Genomic DNA, 20214 nt, shown 5'->3' with positions numbered 1-20214 from the left:
CGCTTTTTGTCTATCCGTTCCACCCTAAAATGTCGACCTTTACACCATGCTACTGTGTATGGCTTATACTACAACCAATAAAGATTATGAGTAGTCGTTCAAACATTTAAAAGTCACTAGTTGATCAAAGCATTCCGTCCATCTGTGTGTCGTCTATGCCAATCCACAATTGTTGTAGCTCTTCCAATAGTGGACGAAGATACACATCCATATTCTTCACTTTATACCGCCCCGGCACAATCAAGCTTAGCCATAGGTACCCCTTCTTCGTAGTCAACCACGAGGGAATGTTGTAGTTGACGATGACAACGGGCCATACACTGTAAGATGTTGATCTTTGACCAAATGGATTTACGTCATCCATAGCCAGGCCTAAGCGCAAATTTTAAGCTTCCCTGGTAAAATCTGACCATGTTTCATCTATATGTTTCCAGGCTGTGCAATCTACAAGAATCCGTAGCACACCATCCGAAGATTTATTCTCCTCATGCCATGATGCTAGGGCGGCCATGGACTTACATTTGAAGAAATGTTTGATGCGAGGAAGCAGAGGAAAATTTCGTAAAACCTTTTGTGGAATTTTTGTTCCGTGCAGATCTACTCAATATCTCTCAGAATCACATTTTGGTCACTTCTCCATGTCTAGGTATTCCCCTCTGAAAAGAATGCAGTCGTTAGGACAAGCGTGGATCTAATTGGAATCCATCCCCAAGTTTTGCAAGATCTTTCTTGCTTCCTCTCTGGAATCTGGCATCACATTATCAGCTGGAAGTATGTGCTCTTTGAACAATCTACACAGTGAAAAAAATGTGATACAATTGTGTAAAAATCTATCAGATCATTATACATCTAGAGTTTTTTATTAAAGTAAACACATTGTAATACATCACCTGAAAAGTGTTGTGATGCTAGTGTCACTCCATCCAAACTTTCTCTGCATGTTGAGAAGAACCAGGAGCGCCTTCAATCTAGACACACATGCTCCATCATACAATGACGTATCGGCTTCACTTTTCATATCATCATAGATAAGCCTTTTTGTATCCATGATCGTCTCGATCATTTCATTGATCTCGGGCTCAAACATTGCCTCATTTGGAATGTGGTCTGCATTATCATCCCCGGAGCTGTCAGAGGCTACATCTTCTAGCCTCACATATGCTGCTTGACCAAAGCGCCTGCGAACACGTCTATTGGGTTGCAAGATCGCTGCCTATTGGCTAGCGTTAGAGTCCAACGAGTTATAATTGGCAACAACTTGATCTATAATAGATGGATCGAATTTACGAACGTGCTGCAAAGAAACGTGTCTTGTCTGTCATACAGCATGCTTGCATTGATTACAAGGACATAAGATCCTCGTTGAGAGATAGGTGTTTCGGTTGGACGACCCTACATCCTCGTCACTACTCATAATGAGGGTGAAAACCTTATAACCTAGACATAAATTTAATCTTCTATTGGCATCCTCCATCTTTTATCTCTCTCTCTCTCTCTCTCTCTCTCTCTCTCTCTCTCTCTCTCTCTCTCTCTCTCTCTCTCTCTCTCTCTCTCTCTCTCTCTCTCTCTCTCTCTCTCTCTCTCTCTCTCTCTCTCTCTCTCTCTCTCTCTCTCTCTCTCTCTCTCTCTCTTTGTTCACACTGTAAACTACCTCACATTCTCTAGTCATGTCCAATCCCCGCACACCTCGGTCTAGAGGTGCACGGAGATCAGACCCATCGGGTTATAATCTCATCTTTATTGGTCAATGCCTATATTTGCGGGTACAAGAAATCTTCACACCCACGTCTACATGATAGTGCATGTAGTGGACATGATAGTGCATGTAGTGGACAAAACCCCTTTGCCTCTTCTCTAGTTGTAGCATTTCACAGCATCTTAACATCTTTTCACAATAGATCTTCGTCTGTAGCATGCAAGTACGCCATTCTTTCAATGTAGCTGATGCCTACTCAAAGCACTTAATTCTGACTCTAGATTTGACGGGTTGTGTAGTGTGTGTGTGTGTGTGTGTGTGTGTGTGTGTGTGTGTGTGTGTGTGTGTGTGTGTGTGTGTGTGTGTGTGTGTGTGTGTGTGACCCTTGGAATCATCATCTTACATCATTAATTTCTATGTCGGCTCAATTTGCCCTTCCATTGGTTGATTCTGACGGCTTGGTGTTCTCAGAATTTCATTCTGAGGTCATCTTGGCCACCGTTCGGCTTCGACAAAGTTCTCCGCAGGCCATTTTCGACTACGTGGTCTCAGCGGGTGCAGATTCGACTCTGCAAATTTGGGGTTTCGGCCTACAACTGCAGGTGCTGAGGATATCGACACTCCCAGAGTGTTGATTTGTGGCTGTCTACACATCGAAGGACGGCTCACAGTTCTTGGAGGCGTGTCACATACGATACGGGCGCGTCTACACACAGACTGTAGGCGACATCCACTAGTTCATCAGGTTGATATTGGTTCAGAGGTCAGTTTACACGGGAAACTCTGCCGATTTTATCCCAGGAAAGTAAACTAATGTGAAGCGTAGCTATGGCTGGATCAGAGGACACTGCTCTTTACAATATCAAGAAGCTGGATATAACCAATTTCCCATTGTGGAAGAAGCAGATTTGGCACGTGTTGGTACAAAAGAAGCAGATGAAACCTATAAAGCTCAAGGGGATAAAACCACAAGATAGGGACGAAGATGAATGGAGAAAAATGGATGAATTGGCACTTTCTACCATTATGCTGACTTTGGCAGAAAGCGTTCACTTCAATGTAGCAGACGAGATGTCGACTTATGAAGCATGGACAAAGCTGAGTGATCTTTATGAGAAGCAGAGTGCAGTTTCGCAGGTATACTGGCTTAAGAAGCTTGTTGACTTGAAGATGAAAGAAGGGACACCTATGTCCAATCATCTGAATGAATTCAACACCATCTACAGTCAGTTGTCAGCTCAAGGTATCAAGTTTGATGAACCTGTTAGAGCTATGTTCCTGTTGATCACATTGTCAAAAAGTTGGGACACTTTTCGCACAGCTTTGAGTAATTATGCACCTCCAGATGGTTTGAACATAGCAGGTGTAGAAGAAAGTCTGCTTACTGAAGAAACCAATAGAAAGACAATGGACAAAGGCAAAGGAACAGCCTTAGTTGTCAGTGGAAGGACCAAAGAAAAGTACAAAGGTGGAAAGAGGAATAAGTCTCGTAGCAAGTCCCGCAGTACTGAAGGCAAGAGTGACATAGAATGCTACCATTGTGGCAAGAAGGGTCACATGAAAAGAGACTGCAAAGAATGGAAAGCAGAAAAAGGCAAAGAGAAAGCTGAAGACCATGGTGAGAAGAACAAGTCCTCAGTGAAGATTCAAGAAATAAATGTGACAAACACTGTTGCAGAGGATGACAGTCTAGTGTCAGGAAACATCTACTTCTTGAAGAATACAATGGACTCAGCTCTTCTTATAGCATCTAATGGAAATGCACTGAGTGACTGGATTATAGACTCAGGGGCATCACTTCATGTGTCTCCAAACAAGGAGTGGTTTACCTCTTATGTGACCACTAAAGATCATGTTCGGCTAGGCAATGGGCAGACATGTGAGATCTTAGGTGTTGGAGATGTTCAATTGAAGTTTCAGAATGGCTCTTCTTTCACGCTGAAGAATGTGAGACATGTTCCCGCAATTACAAAGAGCTTGATCAGCATAGGTTTACTTGATGATGCTGGCTACGTCACCACTTTTGGACAAAACATGTGGAAGATATCCAAGGGTTTACATGATTTATGTATCAAATGTCTCTAAAAAATGTAATCAATGTAACCGAGCAGCGAACGTTTCTTTGTGGCATAGCTGGTTAGGACATATGTCCAAGAAGGGAATGGAAATCTTGTCTCGTTCTGGTTATTTGCCTGGCTTTTCATTTAATGATGTTCAATTCTGTGAACATTGTCTGTATGGTAAGCAAACACAGCAGCCACATAAGCATAGAAGCAGTAGAAGAGATACACAGTTGGCACTTGTTCATAGTGATTTGTGTGGACCTATGCCTAACCTATCTCTAGGGGGAGCTTCTTACTTTATGACATTTATAGATGATTACTCGAGGAAAGTATGGGTTTACTTTCTCAAGCACAAGGATGAACTGTTTAGTGTTTTCAAAACGTTTGTGACACTTGTGGAGAATCAGAGTGGCAAAAAGCTTAAATGCTTACGCACTGACAATGGTGGAGAGTATGTTTCAAAGGCCTTTCACGACTTTTGTGAGTTAAAAGGTATAAAACGTGAACTTACTGCTCCTTACAATCCTCCTCAAAATGGTGTTGCAGAGAGGATGAATAGGACCATACAAGAGAAGGTCAGAAGTATGTTGTCTAACGCACAGCTGCCAAATGGGTTTTGGGCTGAAGCTGTATCAATAGCTGTTCATCTTATAAATAGATCTCCTAGCAAGGTTTTGCAGAAGGATTCAGTGCCAGAGATGGTATGGTCAGGCAAAATGCCCTCATACAAGCATCTCAGAGTCTTTGGCTGTGAGGCATATACTCACGTTCCAAAGGAATTTAGGAACAAACTTGAGCCAAAGAGTAGAAAGTGCATCTTTCTAGGCTATGGTAATTCTGGTGAGATGGGGTACAGACTTTGGGATCCCGAATCCAGAAAGGTTATCCGCAGCAATGATGTTCACTTTAATGAATCCAAATATCATTCTAAACTAGAGAGGGTTGAGGAGATTAGAAGAGTTTTCTTCCAAGAAGATGGAACTGCACGTGCAAGACAAAATGTCAGGGCTCAAGAGAAGCAAGGACAGGATAGATTCGAACCATAGGTTGTGGCTGAGCCTGAGCCACCTATTTTGCGTAGATCTGGACGTATCACGCGACCTCCTGATCGGTTTGTTCCATCTATGAACTATGTCATGTTGACTGATTGCAATGAGCCTTCATGTTACAAGGAAGCAGTGCAAATGAAGGACTACGGGAATTGGCAATTGGCCATGCAGTCAGAGATGACAGCTCTACATAAAAACTAGACATGGAAGCTAGTTAAATTACCACAGGGCAAAAAGGCTCTACCTTGTAAATGGTATAAGATCACCACTCATGATAGTCAGCCAAAGTACAAAGCAAGGCTTGTTTCCAAGGGCTTTAAGCAAGAACAAGGCATTGACTTTGATGAAGTCTTCTCTCCGGTGGTCAAGATGACTACATTGAGATGCTTTCTTGCATTGGTTGTCAGATTAGATTTGGTGTTGCACCAAATGGATGTCAAGACAGCGTTCTTGCATGGTGATTTAGATGTGGAAATTTACATGTAGCAGCCAGAAGGGTTTGTTGAGAAAGGCAAGCAAGATTTGGTATGCCAGTTGTTAAAGAGTCTTTATGGCTTAAAACAGTCACCGAGGGCATGGTACCATAAATTCCACAAGTTTATGCTTTCTCAAGGCTACAAACGTAGTGAGTTCAATCACTGTCTATATACAAATAAGGCTAAGGATGGTAGTTGGTTGATCCTTATTTTGTATGTGGATGACATGTTGATTGCTGGCAAGCACTTGGAAGAAATTTCAGCTTTGAAGTCAAAGATGGCAAAATCGTTTGACATGAAAGACATGGGTGAGGCAAGTCATATACTTGGTATGCGCATTGAGAGAGACAGATCAAGAAGTTGATTTGGTTATCTCAAACAAAGTATATTGACAAGGTTTTTCAACGTTTCAATATGGAGAAGGGAAAGGCATTGAGTGTTCCATTGCCACCATATTGAAACTTAGCAAACAAGATTGTCCTGTGTCTGAGGAAGAACATGCTGAAATGGATAAGATTCCATATGCTTCTGCAGTGGGTAGTTTGATGCATGCAATGATTGCTACTCGCCCAGACATTGCATTTGCAGTGGGAGTAGTAAGTCGATACATGTCAAACCTAGGCAAGAAACATTGGGAGGCAGTGAAAGGAATATTGAGATACCTGAAAGATACAAAGAGTATGCGTATATGCTATGGGAGTCAGGAGCTAAGTGTAAAGGGTTTTACAGACTCAGATTATGCAGGTGACTTAGACAACCGAAGGTCTACGTCAGGGGATATGTCTTTACATTGGCTGGTGGAGCAGTATCATGGCGTTCTAGATTACAAGATTGTGTTACTCAGTCTACTACGGAGGCTGAATATGTTGCAGCATCAAAGGCTTGCAAAGAATCAATTTGGCTTAATCAACTAGTAACAGATTTGGGAATCAAAGAAGAGATGCCCGTGTTATATTGTGATAGTCAGAGTGCTATACAACTGGCTCGCAATCCAGTTTATCACTCAAAGACAAAGCATGTGGATGTGAAGTATCATTTCATCAGGGAAATGCTCGAGGATAAGCAAATTCAGCTTGTCAAAGTTCACACCACAGAAAATCCTGTTGATCTACTTACAAAAGGACTTCCCTCAGAGAGCTTTGCGCACTTTCGCAAGCAGTTAGGTGTAGGGTAGTACATCACTTCTCTACATCTCTTGTATATTAGCTTGTATAGTAGCTTCTCTCACACTTAAAGTACCACATTGGACTTTAAGTGGGAGGTTGTTGGGGTATAAAGCCCAATGTGGTCGCCCAGTAAGTGGGCGCGCCGCCAGGGATGTTCACATTCTTTTGTAAAAACCTAATAAGAACTCACTATGCTCTACACATTACAATAGATCGAGTTCACCATATCGTCGTGCTCTTCTTCTCGCACTCTCTCTCGCGTCACACTTTCGCTCATACTCCTTCAATCAATGGGATCAATAAAATCTATTTGATGGATGTACTTTGAATCAATATCCTTTCAAAAGGTGTTACTGAAGAAAATCAAGCTTTTGTCATACAAACTATTCACTTGAATGTTGAATTTACTCTAATTAGTCTGTTCACAAGTAACAAATTTAATTGAAAGCAAAAAAAAATTAGTATGAACCTGTTGAAATTTGTCAGGAGTAATAAGCCATATGATACCTCTTTGAGATTCTATTTGGGAATTTGTTTCATCTTATTATGTATTCTTCCCTGGACACATTCTTAGCTTTTGGAGGCATTATCAAACCTACTAACAAGTTTTGTAATGATGGATCATAATTCATTTGTATCATCACTATCACTTTACAATCGGGTGATAGCCCGATCGGTGATAGCCCAAACTATCATCGCTATCACTTTACAATCGAGTGATTAGCCCAAACTTCATCTCAATAAAAATACAATGCTTGAGTTACTTAGGTAGTACTATACACCCATAGTGAATTTCTACATAGAAGGTTTCTAGCTAGAAGCTAGTAAATTTAGGGATTTAAATGGATAATTCTTGATGGACCTAATTTCTCCTCCATCTCATTAAAAATGCCCAACCAAAAGCGTTAACACAACTAGGATAAGAAAAGGCTATTGGCTTTTTTCTCCGGACGACACTTATGCTAGCCTTACCTAGTCAATATGACGAGAACATATTGTGCATTACACAGACTCAACATAGAGCGCCTAGATCTATTTGTCTTGAGGTAGCACTAAACTATTAAACTAGATGGTGCAAATTCTCTTGCTTTCTTAGGCTTGTTGGGTTTGTTAGCCATAATTTAAAACCCTAATCTAGCATGGCCAAATTCAATGAATAGACATGTATGTTTGATTTTGTTGTTCATTACTCTCAACCTGTTATATAAGAGTAATTGGGTCTATAATGTTTTGGTTATCTTGGCACACAAAAAAAAAAATTGACTTTGTAGTTTATTATTGTACGGCGAATGACTTATGAGGTCCCGTTTGCTTCACTGACTTAGTTAATATATTCTTGAAAACTCTCTAGAATTTGAATTTGATTATATGACCAAATATTTTTTTCTTGTCTTTCTACAACCTTTTTTTAGCTTGTCGCTTGTCATGCTGACACTAACGGAAACTTATCATTGATGAGTTTTTTAGATAACGACAAAAATATATATGGTTTGCACTAGATCATACTATACATATAAATTATTTTGTAGTTCTCACCCTCAAGAAAGCAGATCTAGTGCTAACTTAGCATGGTAAGATGAGTTTGAAAGGGTGCTAATTGATTTTAACTCAAGTGATAACTTAACTTGGTAAGATGAGTTTGATCATATTGTAAATTCTCATAACTTACAAAATGACATATTTGAGGATATTTTACTTTATGGATGCTTGAGCTTAGCCTAAATGAGTTTTGATGCAATCATTTTGATTTTTATGGTAGCATCGGTTTATATTCACTTTGCATTACGTTGTTATAATGCATTACATTAGTTGGGCTCAACACAAACCAAATGTAAAAGGAATAGAACCACACTATAGAACTGTCTTACAATTGCAAGGATGCAAATTGTTTCCTTTTAGATCTTGTTTGTGTTGAGTCCAACCAACGCTAAAAAGAGTTTTAACAAGGATCTACTGTATGGTTATTTTTTGTTCTTAAATAATTATGAAACTTAGCAACTAAGCTAGGTAATCTTCTTAGACAATGCTACTAATTTTGTACCTTATTTTTCTTTCTTTTTGAGTCTTACTTGATAAATTCCTACAAATGGTCATCTTGACCAATGCTTTAAATTATTAGAAGAGCTAAGCTACCATTGTTTTTTACAAAATAAGTTAAAAGCAAATGGCTAGTAACAGTTTCAACTTTTATAAACCTGGTGTAGTATTCTCTTAACATAGCTTGGGAATGGACATGAATGCTCGAATAAATACAAAACATTATGAATTAGGGATAACATTAGTTTTCTCTTAACATAGCTTGGAGATGGAGATCAATGCTTGAATAAATACAAATGATTATGAATTAGGTCTAATATGCAGTTCTCAAATCTACATTTGGTTATAATCTATGTAGAATCTTGATCTTCTCAAAAGGTTGACGATCACTTCTCTTAAGAAAATATATTGATTGAAAAATGTAGTCTCTACTCCTTTAGGAAAGCTAACAATTGATACATTTAGTGACATATGTAAAATGCATTCAAACCTAATGAATTGTTTTCTTGTTTGGATAGGTGTATTTGAAGACCCCTCCTTTACTTCTCGAATTTCATTTCTACACAATGCAAAAGGGAGACTAATGACCTGCTATTCATCAATTTATTAAAATAAAGTTTCATCCTCTAGAAAACTGTATCAATTTCATTACAAATAGAATCATGTTCATCTATTTCCTTGTTTGGATCAAAGATCTCTCAAAAACTATTATGATATGCTTATTGTGTTAGGCAACAACACACGGCACAAATCAAATGCAAGGCTTAATGTCTACCACAATCCTTCTAAATATAAAATTCTACCTTTCTACCTTGAAGACCCCCTCTATGATGGCCGTGGCACGAGGACATGACTATATAATTTCTCTCTCTCTCTCTCTCTCTCTCTCTCTCTCTCTCTCTCTCTCTCTCTCTCTCACACACACACACACACACACACACACACAAAGACATGGATGTCATTTTCCGATCGTTTTTCTGTTGTACAGTTGGGCAATCCTCATGTTCTCTCTTTGGGTTGATGCCAAACTATTGACTAAAAATGTGGTGTGTAATGTAATGTTAAGACTGTTGAGCCAAAACCATAAAATGAGTGCATACAAAGGCATTGCACTACATCATTCTTGTTAAGGCTTGAGACCCAACCACCCTTGGTGATGGCGCACACTAACACATGCATTCTCAACATGCAATATCAACATTTTGTATCAATTTTTGGCTCACTTAGACAAGCCTCACTATCCTTTAGCCACCAATCGTTTAAATTTTGAAGGATCCATTTGTTTTGCTTTCATTAATCCCAACTTAGTTGTTCTTTTCCTATGGTGAGCCTACTTTTTTTCTATTTGAAAGGTGAAATTACACAAGCATTGAAGAGACAACTTTACTGTTTCCAATTTTTTGTTTATATTTCTCATTTCAAATTCAATATAAATTTGCAATGGTCCATACTATCTTTTACATTAAAAAACAAGCCTGGTTACTAATTGGGTTGCTGGATGGTGATTGGCTATATCTAACTTTACTAGTATTGGTCCCCACTTGTTTGTGCTTTCTTAAAGATGCAACTATAGTTCTTTTGATAAGCATTGAAGAAAGAACTTTATTCACTTCATTTTCCTTCCACATTTTATTGGTGACAATTTTTTGGAACACCCCCCTCCCTTGCCGTGGACCTGACACTGGTGAACTTGTTGACTCCATGGCTAGGTGTGAACATGGTACCCATGGAATTCTTTTGGGTGCTTTAAAATATATCTAACTCACTTGGTGTGAGTATTGCCCAAAAACAGGCAAATAAAAAAGATTTTTTCAATTTTGTCCCAATTCCCCATTGATGATTATTGAGTGATATTAACTGACAATTTCTCATATAAAAAGGTTGCATCTCTCAGAATATGTAAGTTGCAAAACTTTTAATGAATATATTTTGTATTGTCATTTTGATCAAATGGTATTAGAGAGAAGAGAGTTGACTGTATAACAGCTTAAGTGCCATTTAACTTAACACCTAGAGACACATTTGGAGCTTTTTGCCATGATATCTACAGGCTAAAAAAGTTATTGATCAGTTTGTGTACATGCCAATCATATGCTTGCAGACCTGATAGCTCGAAATATGGTCTAGGCATGGTAAGATAAGGGTTTTATGCCCACTTTGCAGACAGAAACAGCTGTCTGGATGGATGATACCCTTCAGCTATATAGCCCTGTTGAGCGGCACGTCTAAAATTCCTGTACTCGTGCACAAATTCTAAAGCTACGCCAATTCCTGCTCTTTAGAATGTTCATTATGTTGGGAACAATATGTTTGCCTTCTGCAATTACCCTTGAAAGTTTGCAAATGAGAAGACCATGCTTTAAGTGTGTTAAGTCCCAGCAGGTGCCAATCATAGGCCAAATGAGCATTGCAGCTAATCTACGGCTCTCCCACTTCCACTTCAGGAAGCAGTATATCCAACCTTGCATGAATTTCCTACATCATACATATGTGAGCGAGATTACCGTACGAAAGGACTTCTACCTCAATGAAGTTTAATTTCTTAGCAGCAACTCTACTCATGCCCAAGACTGACCAAGTTGCCCAAATCAAAGGATGGCCCTCTCTTATACCTATAGAGTATGAGGACTAGAGTACAAGTCCTGTCAGAGAGTTCTGTTTGGTTTCTTATGATTGTTCTTGCGACGTTAAAACGCTTTCTTCTTCTTTCCTTCTTGAAATCATAGAATAAGGGAGACTGATTCCCCTACAAAAGACACAAAACAATGGCAGACCACAGATATTTCATTCCCTCTTTGTATATTTAGTGCAAGGCATTCCTCTGCACATATCATGTTCATATAGGTTCGGGAAACGTTGTCGCCGCACAGCAAGGACCTCATTCAATAACTTTTTCTGTGCCACAAAGGAAAACAGGTTGAACTCAAAAGGAAGCTATCAGAAACACGTATTTGAATTGAACAATGAAAAACCCCCTCAGTACCTTGTACATGGCCCAACGACATGTTTTCTGATATTGCTGGAAAATATACTCAATTTTCTTGTAATCCTGAGAATATTCATGCCTTAAATTAGTGCATTTAGTTTAGATATTTTTTTATCTTAATTGTCTCCAAATCATTTGATGGTTGTTCGCTCAACATTGTTCTCTCAAAGAGATTCTTTCTGTAGAGTGCCAGACTAGTGCCAAGTTGTCATCCTACAATGCTTTAAAGACCGCTCTAGAGAAAAATTGAGCAAGTTGAATGGATCTTTTACATGCATTTTTAGTATATAAAGATAGCCACAATCACCTGTCAAATTATTTTCTAAGTGGGGTGTTGGTAAGAAGCAACTTACATTAGCAGAGAGGCGTTCAACAATGTCTCTGTCAACTTGTCTGTTAAAATCCCACTTACTGAGAACCAAAACTTCTACAGCAGTAACGGTCAGGATGCTCGCTTTCCTTGGTGAGTGACGCAGAAGACCAATCTGTGAGTCATGAATCAGTTTTCAACTGGATGAGCAAATTTGACAGATCACATGGAAACTGAATAAGTATGACTGAAAAAAAACTACAACTAAAACTGGGAAGGATGGTCAACTGGAGTTTACAATTTGATGTGGAAAACTAGGGTGGATGAGGATGGAGATCTATCATTAGGGGCCCAAAATGCGAGTTTTTATGCATCCAGTGTACAATCATGAGATGTCTAGCTAGCTCAATCCTGTCCCGTAGTGGGGGTGTAAAATGGTGTACATCAATGAGGGGAGTGTAAAAAGCTCCCTGAACTCTGCCTGGATCCAAACGAAGCTGCATCAGCAACTCTCGAGAAACCTGAAGGCAATGAATGGTTGAAGATGGCAGAAAGAGAGAAGGTTTGCTTGAGAGGCTTGATGAGGAGAGGGAACTTTCAAAGATGGGACTTCTGAATAGCCCCAGGTTAAAAAGAGAATGTTTGACAGCCTAGATGAATACCACTAGAAGCTGTTGAGAGTTTGTTAATTGTTCAAAAGTCGAAAGAAGACGGCAAAAAAGGGCCCTCCTTTTGTTATAAAACAGTTTGAATACAGACAATACAGTATAGTGCAAGTAAGTTCAATTGCAGCATGAGTAAAAGCAATTGTGTCTTTGGCCTGTTGAAGTTTCTATCATTTATGCAAACATATAGTACTAGTGTCACTCTTGCACATTTTACACCATGCATTGATAAACTAGCAATTACAGAAAGGGAAAGAGAAGAGAATTGGGGGGAAGGAAAGAGGGGGATGGAACTCACCTCTCCAAAAAAGTCCCCTGGATTCAATGCTCCAACATCTAAAAACACAGTATCCTGAAAATACGGCACTCACGACCTTCAGGACTAATGAAGAGTCCTGAAATGTGACGCTCACGACGTTCACAACCTTCAGGACTAATGAGCAATGAATAAAAATAAACATCTCAACAGCCAGAAAAGCTCAAATACATTATTGACACCTAACCTTGTCTTAAGTTTCATAGATGAATATGTGTGTACAGGATTCATTTCAGGATGCATACAGATTGCTAACCTCAGGTATCCCAGACTTCTTGGTCCCCATTGGCCACGAATTCCACAAAAAATCAGTGGATATGTCCAATGCATATTCATGGTCAATTGCAGCTTCTGCACGCCCTCTTCTTTCTCTTGTTTTCACTCTTCTCACCCAGCTTTCAAATTTTCTATGATAAACAGCAGCATCACTGATGTCACCTCTCAGCATCCCTGTTAAGTTGGTTCCTGTATTCCATGTCAAAGCTTGTTTATCCGAGAAGCCCAAGTCAGGTATTTGATCTTCACCAGAGCCTCTTCTTTCAAATTCTTTTAAGAATGACTTCAAGGTGTAGGAAGTTTTCTGATTTTGTGTTGGTTTATTGGACTGCTGCAAGGTCTGCCTATGACGATCATGGCCCTTCACATTGTCCTTTGGTCCCAAGTCGCTGCCTGCGGCCATGCTTACAAAAGACATGCAACTTGATGCATGCTGATCGCTTCTTTGTTGAAGAGAATGCCCCATGTGGCCTCCTTTAAGAAAACCCCCATTGTATTCAGATAATTGTGGAGAAGGTCTTCCAAAAGGAGGAAAGGCGTCGTGCCTAGAGCAGCTCCTAAACCCTATTGCATACTTGGTCTGCAGTGAAGCATCGTGTTGCCTACAAAAAGGTTCCTTAGTGTATCTGAGATCAAAGGCATGGTTTTCTACAAAGGGCCGAACTCCATATCCGGCCAGCTGTGCCTTGGATGACAAATTACTCAGCCTGGAGAAGTAATGTTAATTTTAGAGTCATTAGAATTAGAATAAACATAAAACCATGCATATAATGCAAACACTGTCTAGCATTGCATAAAAAACATCTCAACCATGTCTCTACGTACTTCTCTGTTCAGCCCAATGTGTCGCACATTTTTTAGAATTTATTTGGTTCTGCTTTTTTTTTTGAAGAGACTAAAATTTTAAAACACCACGAACACTACATTTTTTCAACAATTTTTGTGGTGGCAGGCTTTCATTCCCCTGTAATGCCAGGTCACCTACAGAAACTCAAGGTTTTGTGATCGTTTTCAATTCTCTTGCTCTCATTTGAGATTCTATTTTCTCCACAGTCCAAGACTTTGAGTGCCATTCTCACAACACCATGAGTACAAAGGCCATTGTATCAATGTGTGCTCGGTTGTTAGATGACACACATCACTTCATGATATCATTTCTCTTGGCGTTCCATCCATAGCGTTTTCAGCCTCATCGCCATCAGCATTCAGCCTTGCAAATCGCGTTTTCAGCATTCGATCAATATCCTCAGCATCAGCACCCACAGTACCAATATCAGCCCTAGCATTTCTAGATCAGCATCATCTACTAGCAATTTTGCAGTTCCTAAGTACACAGCATAGCATTCAACATAATCAGCATTGTAGCATTTGTGCAAGTAATCTAAATTGTTACTATTGCATCAAATGGATTGGCACTCGGTATTATGGCCAGGTGAGATAGTGAAGCCTGATCAAATTGTGAGACATCTTGGTTATCTGCTGGCTTGGTCAGTTTAAAGTTAACAATGCAAAATTATTGGATTGGGTTGAGAACAAATTGAGGTCTAGATTACCCTATTGGAAATTATCCACTTGGCCGCTAAATGTAAGACTCAGAATAGTACAATCTATGTTGGTGGCATACATGCAATTTTTCCTACGTTGCATTGGCCACCCCGTCGTCTTCGCACCTTGATGTCTCGGATACTGGAGAGCTTCTGGTCTACTTCCTCTTAGAAAAAGGGTTTGCGTTTGCTTGGGATGGATAAGTTATGTACTCCAAAGCGTTGTGGTGGTCTGAAGATTCTGCATTTGGGTTCTCATGTTATAGCAAGAAAGGCCACTTTGTTGTTGGTGTTGGTTGAGCGAAAGCAACCTTGGACACAAATGTTTGCGTTTCTGTGCTCTCATGCGGTTTCTACACCAGCTTTTGACCATTGGCATGGTAGAGATCATGCCTGTGGAAACTCACTTCCATTAGAAAGTTTACATTAGAGTCGGGTCTATAATCAAACTCTTGGTCAACGCTCTCCTAGACACGCTGATTTTTGAAACCGGCCATAGGGCGGTGGTCCTTGGCTTTCACCCAAAATTCTTTACTTTACTTTAGATTTTCACACACACAAAGAACTTTGCAAAGGGAACCTGCGAGACACGAATTAACACTTAAAGCACACACGCGGCTCGAAAGCTAGAATGCTCCAAGCAGACGCCGACAACCTATTGGCCCCAAAATTGGCGCCCCTTTCGAATTTCTTTATTCTTTAAGAGGGTAAATTACAAAGAAGAGTCCTAGGAATTCTTTCCTTGTATCCAGCTAGACACCACTTGTTCTGGCAAAGTTTCGGCAACATAACAACGCCAAAACTTGCCCGAAACCAATTCTCCTGCTGGAACACACCTCCACTGACATAAACCATCTGTTTTCCACCCAAAAACAGTAAATACAGCACGCTGTATTTACTGGTTTTTGCCCTGTTTTCAGCCCTAAACAGTCCATGAACTGTCCTCTAACAATGGGGCACTGTTCCCAATGGTTCTGGAATCCGTGTGGCTGAAAAACAGTCCAAATTCAGCGCATAACCAGCGCTGAAAACGCACCTGTATGGTGAGGTTATCACCCTCACCGGTGCTTGCTTTTGGAGCAGCAGTTAGCTACTCCTGTTCCTGCTCAGAGAGGCTCTTGCCTTAGCAAAAACGCATATGACCACACAACTGTACATAGGTCAAATGAAAAGCCCTCTTGTGGGGCATCACATTACTGCACGTAGGGGAGAGAGAGAGAGAGCAGTGTAAGGTGTGTAGGACATGACTTCTTGCACTACACTGTACATGAGAGGGAAAGCTTGCAGTCAATAGCTAGCCTGTGACACGTTTGCAAATGAGACCTTTTTTTTTTCCGAGAAAAAGATCCTTCTATTAGTTAATGAAACTCCCATGGGGCTACAACCACCTTTGCCAGAGAGGGCAACAACACTCATGATGGGGAGACTCTCCCAATGAAAAAAAAACAACATATGTACAATGAGGCTAAATCAAGAAATGGGAGGAGGAAAAAGCCACACAGGTGGACGGTAGTGCCATCTGAGCACACCCTGGACTGTGGTGAATAAAGGCCCAGGACGCCAGAGTCGAACAAAAGCCTCTCGGCGCTCCCGCATGCGGTCGAAACTGCCCTGCAGTCTCTCGGACTGTCCTCTGAGAGTATGGATCAGCTTCAGCCAAAGATCCCGAACAGTCTCTGCTGGTGGTATAGGGCGAGCCTCGAAGATGCGGAAGCAAAGGACGACAGCTCCTTTGTTCATGACTTAGTGTCAAGCCGCTGATGAGCTCCCAACACTCCTCTCTCTCACTGCACCACTCCTGTGGAGTAAGCTTTGTAGCAAGCTGGACTGTAGATCGACCCCCCTGCATCACGATCATCCCGATGGTGGAGGATAGCTCAAACTGAAGTGCCGGGCCCGTGAGAGTAGACCAAGCAGTTGCCCCCCAAGTGTATTGCCTAGCTGTGGAAAGAGCTGGCATAAGTCGAAGAACATGAAGCCACACCTGCTATACCAAAGGATAGTCCCAAAGAGAGTGACGTTGACTCTCCACAAGATGGTCACAAGCTGCACATGCGGTCGAGAGATCACTATGTACAAGCCAACTCCCAACTGTTGTAGCTCGGTGTGCAACCAGCCACTGGAACAAAGTGACTCACCTAGGCTGTCTGGAGTCCCACAACCTCTCCCAAAAGGCTGCCAAGAACTCTGCTGTGAGACCCTTCTCCTCCCAATGAGGTGCTACAGCAGGACGAGCCTCTCTTTGTGCTGCCAGTATGTGACGTCCCAGTCGAACGGTGTACTGAAAGAAAAGGACACCTGGATGGTCTGCTGAGGAGAAAGGGTCCCTCCGAAGCCACTATCCAGGATCCCATTGTACTCGTGCCAGTGGACAGCTCTCCCAAACCCACAGTCTCCAGCGGCCAGTCGCAAGAGCTGCTGGGTCGGGATCTATGACACAAGTCCTCCCATAGATGTCCACCACTCGGATCCTCTGAAAACAGCACTCTAACGCCTGCGGAGCCTCAATTGCCACTCTCTGTAAACGATCCCTCACCCTGTAGCTCGAAAAATAGGGAGGGTCTCTGAGCAAGCCCGAACTGAGATGAGAACCTCATGTTTGCGTGAAGGCTCCCATCCATCTGGGCACTGCTAACTCGAGAGCTGCGAGCCACTCAGTTGGTACTGCCTCTGAGATGTCCTGACACATGCTCTGCACCCCTCTCATGCCCTGTAGCTGTAAGCCCTGGAGCTTCACTGACAAGCCGGAAAACTATAGCCAGTCATCTAAAGAGCGTGATGGACACTCTGTCGTGGGACCCCAAGAAACATGAGGCCGAGTGCCAACCAAGTGGCCCCTCTGAGTGCTAACCATGGGGTTTCAAACAAGGGGCTGTGTCAAACACTCCTCCGTGCAAGTAGGTTGACGCTGCTCCAGGCCTCGCCGCAGTTGCTCCCAAGATCAGAGAAGACTCACAGCGAAGCGGTCCTCCAGTCTCCTGCTCAAGCCAACTCTGCGCATCTCTATGAAGATCCATCTAGTCGAGAGTCGCCAGGGGCCTCCAACCTGAGGCACTCTAGCACTAAGCCACTGAAGCAAGAACTCCTTCCAAGGCTCCTCACCTGGACGAAGTCCTTTGACGATGAACTTCCCGAGAAGGGCTCTGCTCTGCTGTGCTGGGTCTATAATCCCCAACCCTCCCTTGAGAGGAAGGAAGAGTGATGACCTGCCATGCCACTTTGGCCCGAGCTATTTGAGTGTCACGCCCTGACCAAAGGAAATTCCTGATCAACCTCTCTACCTGGCTGATACAAGAACTCGAAAAGATCCAACAAGAAGTGATGTACAACATAGCAGCCAACAACACCTGGTTGGCCACTACAACTCTACCTGCCAGAGAAAGACGTGCGGAGCTCCAATGTAACAACTTCCTCCTAATAGACTTGAGGAGAGGAGCAATCTACTGCTCGGGAGACAAGTCCAAACCAACCTGACAGCCCAAGTACCGAATTGCAGTCCCTGGGGGAGTCCACTTGAAATCCTCACTTGGCATCCAATCAAGCGTAGGAGCACTACCAACCGAGAAAGCCACTGTCTTTCTCCAGTTGATCAGTACGCCAGATGCACAACAAAAAGTCTCAAGAGCCTGCTTACACCTGTGTAGGTTGGCCTCCTGGCCATCCAAGTACAAGGTTGAGTCGTCTACAAACTCGGCGTCCAGTAGCTCATCTCCCCGAATAGGGAGTGCTAAGCCACGTAAACCAACCTGCTGTGAAACCAAAAACCTGCTCATCGCCTCAGCATAGAATAGAAAGAGGAAGGGGGCAAGAGGGTAGCCCTGTCTGACTGAATGTGTGAGCATGAAACGATCACCTCTACCTCTTGACAACAGCACCTGACTGTGTGCCCGTCTGTACAAAGCTGACACCCCTCTGATCCAAGCATCTGAGAAGCCCATCCTGCGTAGAGTGCCCTCCCAAAGTCGGAGTCAGCTCTGTCCTAGGCCTTCTCAAAATCGAGAAGAAGAATCACCAAATCCTTACCACGGAACCGCACGAGGGCAGAAGCCTCCCAAAAAGTAAAGATGTTGTCAAGGATACTACGCTCCTTGACAACACCTGTCTGAGTCCCATGTATGATGCTCTCTAGAAGTGGCTCAATCCTCAAACTTAGAGCCTCGGCAAGAATTTTGGAGGTTGAGTTGAGGATGGTGATGGGGCGCCACTGTCAAATCTCATCCAAGGAGCCACCCTCCTTAGGAATGAGGTATATCAGGTCCTCACTCATGCTGTCAGGCATCTCTCCTGTATGCAAGATGTACTGAAAAGCATCACAGAGATCTGAACCAAGCAAGTCCCAGTACTCGAAGAAAAAGTTGGGAGTCAAGCCATCCTCACCTGGACAACTACGACGGGGGAGTGCGCTAAGAGCCGTGTGTAGCTCCTCTAGTTGAAGATGCAACTCAAGCCTCTAACGCATCTCCTCAGTCACAAGACAAGGCATTTGTGCCCACACCATAGTTACCGGGGAACGCCCCCTAGCCCCCGTTCCGGCGTTCCGGGGGGCAGTTCCCTTCCCGAACGTTCCGAAACGTCCCGGAACGTCTGACGTTCCGGGTGGCCAGTGCAAACCAGAACGGCCGTTCCGGAACGTTCCGAAATGCCCCTGGAACAGCCAATGGCTATAAACAAATTTGGCAAAAAATGAAAAAATTGAAGTAAATGTTTGGGCTTCTTTTTGAAGTGTGCAAGGCCTCGAGGACTCATAAAATGTACCCCCCTCCCCCTTTCTCTCCACAAGCTAATCCTTCTCAAGGCTCAAGGCTTCAAGCCTTCAAGCTCTCTTCCTCTCCCTCTCACTCTCTCAAATCTCTCCCTCTCCCTCTCTCTCTCTCTCTCTCTCTCTCTCTCTCTCTCTCTCTCTCTCTCTCTCTCTCTCTCTCTCTCTCATCATCTAGTCATAGCAAGGTTGAATGGTCTTCAAAACGAGTTTTTTGTGAGTATTAGAGTCAAAGCACTCCAATACTCCTTGTATTTAAACACAAGGAGCTAAAAAATGCACTATTTGGGTGTTTTTTATACCTCCCGTTCCGCGCCGCTCCCGTTCCGGACCGCTAGCCGTTCCCCCGTTCCGCGGGGATCCCGTCGCCGTTCCCGTTCCGCGTTCCGGGTAACTATGGCCCACACCTACTCCTGGGGCTCTGCAGACAGTAACTCACAATAGAAATCAGTGGCAACTGCACGCATGGCCTCTCGCTCTGAAGCAACTGACTCGTTGGGCCTCCTCAACTGACTGACCTTGGCATGTGTATGCCGAGGTCCCACTGCCTCAAAGAAAGCGCCTGTCACTCTGTCACCCACCTGGGTCCACTAAGATGCCTGTCGATGGAAAGCAAACTCATGGTGCCTCTCCTCTATGCTGACGAGCTCCACGCGAGCCTGCTGTAACTGCTCCTCCAACCAAGGACTGTCTAGATGCTGCTCCTGCATCCTCTGGAAGGAAGCAATGCCCCATCAGAGTCGCTGCTGCTCCTCTTGCGCTACAGCCAGGCAGGCGAGCCAAAGACTCCTGAAGAAAGAGTCGACTAAGCTGAGCAAGTCTTGAGGCCACTCTTTTAGCAGGAGAATCCTGCATGTCTAAGCTCTCTGTC

The 20214-nt window shown here is 42.6% G+C and overlaps 1 protein-coding gene across 5 annotated transcripts in view; it reads right to left on the bottom strand.

The window, feature by feature from the left end:
- Positions 1-10458: 10458 nt before the first annotated feature.
- Positions 10459-20214, bottom strand: part of LOC147453959 (uncharacterized) — an 89920-nt gene continuing 80164 nt past the window's right edge. For 3 of the 5 annotated variants that reach the window (XM_086516001.1, XM_086516003.1, XM_086516004.1), the window contains 5 exons: positions 13021-13747; positions 12747-12800; positions 11827-11958; positions 11471-11536; positions 10459-11382 (listed from right to left, as the gene is read on the bottom strand). In XM_086516001.1, the coding sequence (XP_086372127.1) occupies positions 11272-11382; positions 11471-11536; positions 11827-11958; positions 12747-12800; positions 13021-13747 (1090 nt within the window). In that variant the 3' untranslated portion in view covers positions 10459-11271. Of the gene's footprint in view, positions 11383-11470; positions 11537-11826; positions 11959-12746; positions 12801-12951; positions 13748-20214 lie in introns of those variants that run through there. The other 2 variants (XM_086516002.1, XR_015188581.1) reach the window with 2 other exon arrangements.

The sequence above is a fragment of the Adiantum capillus-veneris genome, chromosome 7 (genome assembly GCF_014529385.1).
Source record: "Adiantum capillus-veneris isolate H3 chromosome 7, ASM1452938v2, whole genome shotgun sequence".
Taxonomy (NCBI): Eukaryota; Viridiplantae; Streptophyta; class Polypodiopsida; order Polypodiales; family Pteridaceae; genus Adiantum; species Adiantum capillus-veneris.
This window is presented reverse-complemented; position numbering and strand designations above follow the sequence as displayed.